At 52.0% G+C, this 9,116-nt stretch overlaps 2 protein-coding genes across 2 annotated transcripts; one reads left to right on the forward strand and one right to left on the reverse strand.

Annotated features, from left to right (window-relative positions):
- Positions 1 to 360: 360 nt before the first annotated feature.
- On the reverse strand, positions 361 to 1,265 carry LOC109768496 (high molecular mass early light-inducible protein HV58, chloroplastic). The gene is made up of 2 exons (XM_020327216.4): positions 1,056 to 1,265; positions 361 to 955 (listed from the first exon to the last, which is right to left on the reverse strand). The coding sequence occupies exons 1-2, from the start codon at positions 1,164 to 1,166 to the stop codon at positions 491 to 493; spliced, it is 576 nt and encodes a 191-aa protein (XP_020182805.1). The 5' UTR covers positions 1,167 to 1,265; the 3' UTR covers positions 361 to 490.
- A 3,925-nt stretch (positions 1,266 to 5,190) lies between these two features.
- Positions 5,191 to 7,492, forward strand: LOC109768498 (putative cyclin-dependent kinase F-2). The gene is given in 4 exon segments (XM_020327218.2): positions 5,191 to 5,673; positions 5,676 to 6,080; positions 6,519 to 6,545; positions 7,001 to 7,492. Coding segments are annotated over 4 exon segments (1,407 nt in total).
- The last annotated feature ends 1,624 nt before the right edge of the window (positions 7,493 to 9,116 follow it).

The following is a 9,116-nucleotide window of genomic DNA, read 5'->3' on the forward strand; positions in this document are numbered from 1 at the left end:
CATATGAGTATGTGACGGATTAGCAGATAAACATGTAGCACGTACTAGTCAAAGTGATGTGCTTTTAGTGGGAGAAGACGTTCTCATCGACTACGAAGGCGTCTGTGGCGGCTTTCTCAATCTCATGATGATGTGCCGACTCAGTCTCTCAAAAGTGCTCATAGAGATAGGGTGCATATGTGCATTTATACCGGGAGTGAGTGTATATGCTTATGTATGAGCGTTTGCATTTGAACTATTTTAAAAACAATGTTAGTGGTCATCAAATATATAACCGCAAGAGGACGTTGGTGAAATTTTTCAAGAAAAAAAAGATGTTGCGATGACGCCACATTCGTGGACTCATACTAACAAAGGATAAGAAGCCATGAAAACAACCTTAACATGAGATTTACAGAATTCAATCATCGATAGTAATACAAAATTGCAATGTGGCTACAACAGTTAGTTCTATTACGATCTGTCAGCAGAAAAGAATCCACAGCGCGTCTTAGATGTTGACGAAGGGCGCGCCGGTAATGAACTCGGTGGCGGCGAGCGCGACGAGGCCGAGCATAGCGAAGCGGCCGTTCCAGAGCTCGGCGTCCGCGCTCCAGAAGCCGCTGGACTTGCTCTCCACGCTCTGGCCCTGAAGCAGCGGCACCAACGATGCCACGGAGAACACCCCCGCGGTCACCAGGAACCAGCCCAACCCCACGCCGCTGCCGGCCTGGTCGAGAAGCCCGCCACCGCGCGCCGCCTCGACGGTGAGCGCCGCCACGAATCCCACCATGGCCAGCCGGCCGTTGATGCGCTCCGGCGCCGGGCCGCTGAACGCGAGCGCGTCCCACACCGAGGGGTTGGCCTTCTTGGTCATGGGCTTGGGTGCCGCCGGGATCGGGGTCGGGGTCGGGCTCGTGCCCAGGGACGAGGACGTCGACGCGCTCGTCGTCTCCTTGGCTGAGTCCATGTCAGGCTGCGCATACACAAACAATTTTACATTGAGATTGAGTCTTGAAGTAACACTAGCCAGCCAGCGCATCCGAAACAGTTGAGCACGAGACGTGAAAGCTCACCTCGGTCTGGGCCCTGACGACGAGGGCGCGACGGCGCGGGGCCACCACTGGAGAACGGGCGGCGGACCGGGCAACGACGGCGAAGGAGCTCAAAGCCATCATGGTCGCCATTACTCAAGGCAGAGAGAAGCTAGCGCAGGAAGAGAACTAGAGAGGTGCTGCTGGCTAGATCGATGGTGATGACACTTGGTTGACGTTGTGTTGCTGTGTCAATTGGGAGCGAGCAGGCGCGCATTTTATAGCGGCCGTGAGGGCGTCGCCGGTGGACGCGGCCGTGGCCACGTGAACGAGGTGATAGAGCTGTACGTGGAGGGAGGGAGGCGGCCGGCTCACGTCGACGTGGACACCGAAGGCGCCCCATAGCCCGCTCTCGCCAAAAAGTGCACAAGACTAGACAACCAGCATGTACTGACAAAAATTCCTCTTACAGCATCTACAGCCGCAAGGTTGCAAATCTGGCGCCTGAAATGTCTGCGGACGCGTTCGGGCGCGCCCACGCATAGTGATTAGGCGGGCCAAAAAATTAACCATTTGCAATCACATACCCTATTTTCGAAACACCTATTACATGCAACGCCATGCACGACGATTATCCCGTCCATCTTGGGTCAGCTGGGCTGTCAAAACACACCGAAAATTGTTCATAGTTAAGATTTTCACACCCGTATTAGTCCCACCTGACCGCGTGACAAGCTAGTCGACCGGCTTAAATAGTCGGGTCGTGTAGAAGCGGTAAGCTCCTGACATTATTGGATCCTTTATAAAGAAGATAGACTGTTACTAAGAATACACAACCCCCCCCCCCCCCCCCCCAAAAAAAAAAAATCTACACTAAGCCATATTTGCTCTAGGATGGGCAAGTCTCATTTAAGAATGGGGAAGCTATAGAGCTCCCATGGCCATTGGCGCAGCCGCCTACCAGCCCAGTCCCACTCCACCACCCATAGCGCCCCCTCCGCAACTTCGGCAAGATTTTGATGAATTTTTTCTTCATTTTTCCGTCTTCCCTGTCATCTCCGACGACGGTGGCCCAGCCCTCCTCCTCGTCCCCGTCCACAAGCAAAGCACAACCGCACGCGGAGGAGCACTTACAGGGCAAAAAGTTCACGTAAAGGAGAAACCAACAAAGAGAAACAGGGTCGCCAGCCACCATCACCGGTTTCAATGAATCGTTGCGTTTCGAACCGCGTTATCGTGCCACTAGGAGAAGGAAGATGAGAAGAACCATTTAGACAAAGAAGTGCCCAAAACCGTGGCCCATGGAGAACAAATTTTGCCTACATCCACTCCTTCGTCACATGCATACATTGCGCACGGTGAGGAACTATCAAATTGCTTTTGCAGATCATCTATCTTAGATCGTAGCTAGCTCATGTACATCATCTAGTGATGATGAGAAGGCATTCAGGAGGTCGGTCGGCCGCATAAGCCAGGGGTAGACCTCGCGGTCGCACATAAGTTGTTCGATCAAATGCCTTGAAGGAATAGGCATGTGTGTGAGAGAGAGTAGTGTTAATGTAGGGTGAGCCCACGTCCAACTTAACGGTCAAACAAACGGCATTTTACCGTTTTATGCCACATCAACACTTAGTACGAGCCCTTTCTGTCGGAAACATGTTTAATTCACTCCAAACGGCTCACTAGTGTTAGCTGCCAAAAATTATGCTGGAATAGATACAATTTTGTAGTGGTAGAGTAAAGTGGTTGCGAGTTAAAACCATAGACATGGAGTGATTGTTTTATGATATTCACCCTTTTTTTTAGGAAATACCATCATATATTAACTTGGCATAACAATTACAGGAATTAAGAAGCTAGAGGGTCTCCATGACTCCATCCCATGACCCTCACCATGTGTTTAGCTAAAGCACGTGCTGCTCTCTTAGCCTCTCTAAGACGATGCTTAAATATCTCACGTGCGAATTTGATATATGGTGGTAACGGTGATTGCCGTGCTGGTGGTAACGGTGCACCAATGACGAACATGGACATTGCGTGATTAGGCCGACCGACTCAGTAAGGCCAACTTCAACTCGCGACCTCAAATAGATGTCTGTTTGGTCCGAATTTGATCCATTTAGCGTGGGAAAACGGACACCCATGACCGCTTTGGTCCGGCCTCGTGTCGAGGCACCCAACGCGCGGCCGCGGCCCGGACTGGTCCATGCGGCACATAAAAAAACTCACAAAAAGGCATGGAAAAACAAAAAAAGGCGGTGTAGAATAGCTTAAAACATAAAATAACTAAACAGTCCGGCGTCCACATGGCCCATGCACAGTACTTAAGATGAAATTTAAAAAAACTTCAAAAATATAATGCGACCGCCCCGCGCACCGCCTATGCCGTCGCAGCCGCTGTCTTCAGGCGCCACCATCCTCATCGTCGTTCGTCAGGTCGATATACGATGGGGGCATCCAAAGGTGGGGTGGTGGGCCCCAGAATGGGCCAGGCGCGTGTTGTGCAGGCAGAGGGGGCGGCGAGGGCGGCGGTGCAGCTGGTGGTGACCACGGTGCCCATGCATGCTCCTCCTTGACCTCCTGCTTGACGTCCAGCTCCGGCACGTACACGTCGCTGGAGGCCGACAGCTCGAGCATCTCCTTGAGGCCCTCCCACTCCTCCTCCTATTGGCGCATGTACTCCCGCTCGGAGTCCTCCATGACGGCATGCAGCAGCCGCTCCTCCTCCTTGGCCGTCATGGCGGGAGGCTGCGGGGGTGGCGGCGACGGGGAGGGAGACGGCGTCGGCGTCGGGCCGCGCACCCGCGTGCGGCCGCACACTCTAGGCGGGCTCGGAGCACGCACACAAGGGGCACGGGCCTCATTCTGGGACACACAAGGGGCACGGGCCGCGCTCTGGGACACACGGGGCGGGCTACGACCACGGCCGGCAAAAAAGGTTTGCCGGCGCATGTCGTGCTCGTCCTGGAACCAAGTGTCCTAGAGGGACGAGTCCACGGCATACCTGCGGTCGGAGAGGAGCTCGCGCAGGATCCTGGCGCGACGGCGGGCGGTCTCCTGGAGGCGGGCACGGCCGGTCGCCGGGACGGGGGGAATGGACACCCGATCCGGGCTCAGATGCCACCCATTGGGTAGGTGTGCATCTGACCACGGCAGTGGTGTGCCGGTCTCCCAGTACCGGCGGCACACTTTGACCTTGACGTAGTACCAGAAGTGTAGTGCGGCCGCCCGGGGGGGGGGGGGGGGGGGGGGAGGGGGATGGAGAAGGAGGCCGGCGAGGTGGAGTGGCTGGCCGCGCTTCCGGACGACGGTGGACGACGACCCCGCCTCGTGGTCGTGCTTGCCCTTCTTGCAGGGGTGCCACTTCCAGAACCCCATGGCCGGCGGGGAGCGAGGTGGACGACGACTAGGGTTTGTTGTCTCCGATGGAGGGGACAATGGTGGGGAAGCAGATGGGGACGGGGAAGTGAAAGTGGAAGTCCACGGCTTCGCCATAAAAAAGGACATGTCCAGGGGCCGTCTGGGTGGCTGACATGCGGGCCTAACCACCCGTGCGTTTTGACTAGGGTCGGTGGGAGGTAGTTGCACGACCAACACGCTGGCCCGAGGCGGATGCCGAGACGCAGCGTGCCCGTCCGTTCGTTGTCCGTGCGGCCTTAAAGCTCGCTCAACTATGCGTCAGGAATGGGTCAAGTCGGACGAAAAACAGACGGAATTTGAGAATGAGGTTGCGCGTTGGGCCGGCTCGTCTGTGTGTTTGGGTTCAAACGGACGAAGCCGGATCATTTGGGGTTGCCTAACACGACGTGCACGCACGCGCGTATGTGTAGCCCCCTACGGTTTCCTATATCCATGAGAGCAATATGACGCGTAGAAACTGTGTAGTCCGTGTCCGAACCTGATTGGTGTCCCTTCACAAGTCGTGTAGCGTTAGCGTGCTGGCCGTCTATATATACAGCACATAGCCATACCCATACGGCTGTGAGAAACAAAGCAAAACCAATCCTCGCTCCGACCGTGTTTTAGCCGTCGAGCAGTCGATCAAGCAAAGCCGATTGTCCGGTGGGTCGATCGTGTACCCTCACGGTGAGATCTCTGCGATTTTTGTCGGAGAAATATGGGGTGGTCGACCTCGACACCGCAACGCGTGGGCGTTGCCGCCCTAGATGACGCGGTGATGGGCACACCGGCGACGCGCAAGAATCAGAGAACAGCAGCCACTAACGGCGACTCAAGCTCCCCCGCAAGCAGCGGCCGATTCCAGCGGCTTGAGGTGCTCGGCGCAGGAACATTCGGCGTCGTCTACCGGGCGAGGGACCGCCGCACGGGTGAGATCGTGGCGGTGAAGTGCCTCCGTGCGAGCGACGGCGCCGGCGACGCCGAACGCTACCTCTCCGACTTCGCCAGCGAGGTCAGTGCTCTCGAGGCGTGCAGCGGCCACCCATCCATCGTGCAGCCGCGCGCCTCCGGCCAACTTGACAGCGGGGCTTTCCTCGCCATGGAGTTTGTGGGGCCGACTCTCAGGCACGTCATGAAGCATGTCCGCTTTGGGAGGAGGCACACCGAGCTGGAGGTTCGTCTTCTCATGAGGCAACTTCTCGCCGGCGAGAGGAGGATGAATCGTCTCGGCCTCATGCACCGGGACCTCAAGCCGGAGAACGTGCTTGTTGACAGCCACGAGAGCCTCAAGATCTGCGACCTCGGGCTATCGTGCAGCATGGCCGACGGCCGCCCTACTCTAACCCTATTGGGACACGGGGATATCGCGTGCCAGAAATCCTCCTCGGATCCACAGATTACGACGAGCGTGTCGACTCATGGGCTCTCGGCGTCATGATGGCCGAGCTCCTCGCCGGCCGGCACCCTTTCCATGGGAGGTCGGACATGGATCACCTCAGCGAAATCTTGGCCCTTCTTGGCACGGCAGACATCAAGGAGTGGTCGGGCTACGATGGGCGGCGGCTACCCAGTGGATGCCAACTAGGAAGCTTTTTGCGCAACAAGTTCCCATGTCCCACCAAGGCCAGGATCAAAGGCCCCCCAACACTGTCGGAGGCTGGGTTCGAGGTCTTGAGCGCTCTTCTACGATGCAACCCGGAGAAGAGGCTAACGGCGGAACAAGCTCTCAAGCATCGATGGTTCAAGGACACAAAGCCTAGGGCTATAAGGAGATGACCGATTATCATGCTTTAGCACATCTAATTTGTGAAATTAGAAATGCAAACATTGTACATGAATTAACGAATGAGTATGGATGAGGTGTGAGATAAGTAAGCAGGAGTTGTTCGTGTGGATCACCACCACACACATATTTTAACGCCTGATTGCAATTTGGTTTCTTGCTCTTAATTTGGGGTTCTACTAATTTAATGTTTGTTGTTAAAAAAAGGGTACTGCTATGCTTGCCGTGTATGACAGATCAAATTTTTGTAAATTTGTTGTAGATGTGTAATACAATATTTGGAACCATGCCTATCTATTCACAATTTGATGTGTTATCCTCAGATAAGAATACGCCTTTCTACACCGAAAGTGAGTGAGGCCTATATACGATTATATTTGTTTCTTGAATCTATATACGATTACATTACGCCGGTCGTGGATATCTTGATATTAGTTTGTAAGTGATAGTTGTGTGACTTGATGTAAAAAATGATAATCATACAGAGTACGATGACGACAATTAGTGTGTTGTCCTGTAATCCTCTCTTCCAACACCATGTTGGTATTCAGATTCTTTATTTGTTTTTAAAGTAAATAAAAATACTTCCCGCAAAAAAAGGTTAAAAAAACACAGTCGGAGGCTGGTTTCGAGGTCTTGAGCGGTCTTCTACGATGCAACCCTTCTCATGAGGCAGCTTCTCGCCGACGAGAAGAGGATGAATCGTCTCGGCCTCATGCACCGGGACCTCAAGCCGAAGAACGTGCTTGTTGAATGTTGACAGACACGGGAACCTCGAGATCTGTGATCTGGGGCTGTCGTGTAGCATGGTGGATGGGCCGCCTACTCTAACCCTATTGGGACACTGGGATACCGCGCACTAGAAATCCTCCTCGGATCCACGGATTACGACAAGCGTGTCGACTCATGGGCTCTCGGCGTCATGATGACCGAGCTCCTCGCCGGCCAGCACCCTTTCCATGGGAGGACAGACATGGAGCACCTCAGCGAAATCTTGGACCTTCTCGGCACTGTAGACATCAAAGAGTGGTCTGGCTACGATTGGCGGAGGCTACCGGGCGGATGCCAACTAGGAAGCTTCTTGCGCAGCAAGTTCCCCTGTCCCACTCAGGCTAGGACAAAAGGCCCGCCAACCTTATCGGAGGCCGGCTTCGAGGTCTTGAGCGGTCTACTACGATGCAACCCGGAGAAGAGGCTCACAGCCGAGCAAGCCCTCAAACATCGGTGGTTCAAGGACGCCAACCCTAGAGCTACAAGGGTTGATCGATTAGCATGCATAATCACATCTAATTTGTGAAATTAGAAATACAAACATTGTACATGTATTTGACGAACGAGTATGGATGAGATGTGAGATAAGTAGGCAGGAGTTGTTTGTATGGATCACCACCACACACATTGATAATCGGCATCTCAATACCATATGTATGTTTTTTTTTTGAACTTACCATATGTATGTTTTTTGTTCCATGCATGCGCATACAGCCCGTAAATGTGTATTTTTAATTTACAACTCCAAACTGAGACGTCAGCCGAAGCAACTTCCCAATCTTTTTTCTTTTCGACGTAAAGCAAAGCTTTATTACGAAGCCACGATGACCATATCTGCCCTTACACGCTCCGCAACGTGCGCTGCAACTCCTAGTATCAGGGTTGATCAACACAGGAAGTAGAGCCTAACCGAGCCAACAGATGCACAGCACGGTTTGCACTTCTTCTACATGAAAAAACAACAGAACATGATGAGAAACAGGACTTGCACTGAACCTTGATCTCCTCCATGATCATCTCAGTGTACAAGCCCACAGAGATCTGTGTTAGCACATAACACATTATGCATTATGGCAGCCACAACCACAAAGACAACAAGACTAGTTTAAGCTTCAAACTGTACATCATAGTTTACAGTTTCGGCATAATGGGCACAGTACAAACTGAAAGAAATAAAGGTTAAAAAATACTGTTGCGGCACTGGCATTCTCCTGCTCATAGATCTTTCTCAAGGCTGCTCGTGTAGCATTCATAAACAGCTACGACCTGCCACCAGACCAGTCAAGAGGCAAAAGATCATACGGCTTTTGATGAGCAGTGCTGCCATACCGTCAGCATCGCTGGACATTGTGATAAAGAAAGCAATACAAGAATTGAAATATGTATCCAGGATTTCTGACTATTCATGATATCTTTGAACCTGGATTTTCTTTATCAAAGAGCAACTCAAGCTGTCAAACTCCAAGAGCATAACTGAGAAGAAACTCCGCAGGGCAGAAGAGCATATCCTGAATCCCTATAGCTTTAGGAGCTAATGAACAGTTTGGCCACAAAAGGAGCAGTATCGTGTCTGTTTCTTGATCCTGAACCAAGCATCAGTGCCAGCTTTAGCGGCTTCCAGAGATAGAAAAATTGCAAACAAATGTGCCATCATAGGAACACACTAGAGCAACTGAGCATGCCGACACAGATTGTGGTATACTGATAGGGCATGGGCATGCCAACCAAATACTCCCTCCATAAACTAATATAAGAGCGTTTAGAATACTAAAATAGTGATCTAAACGCTCTTATATTAGTTTACAGAGGGAGTACCAATTATTCATGGAAGTATTAGGTTGCATCAACATAGTGCAGCAATTTGTCAGATGTAAACCTTGTCCAACCGGACACAGTACAAATATTCATCGCATTTTCCACTTTCGGATACTCTGTGCTTGCTGTAAAGAATCAATAGAAAATGAATGAGATGTTCATCTGTGATCTGCAGCCATTTTTAAGACCCTGCAAGGGCATTGGATATTACTAAGTGAGCCTATTGAGCAATTCATTCGATAAGCACATACTCCCTCTGTAAAGAAATATAAGGGCATTTAGATCACTAAAGTAATGATTTAAACGCTCTTATATTTCTTTATGGAGGGAGTATA

The sequence above is a fragment of the Aegilops tauschii genome, chromosome 1, assembly GCF_002575655.3.
Source record: "Aegilops tauschii subsp. strangulata cultivar AL8/78 chromosome 1, Aet v6.0, whole genome shotgun sequence".
In the NCBI taxonomy this organism is placed as follows: domain Eukaryota; kingdom Viridiplantae; phylum Streptophyta; class Magnoliopsida; order Poales; family Poaceae; genus Aegilops; species Aegilops tauschii.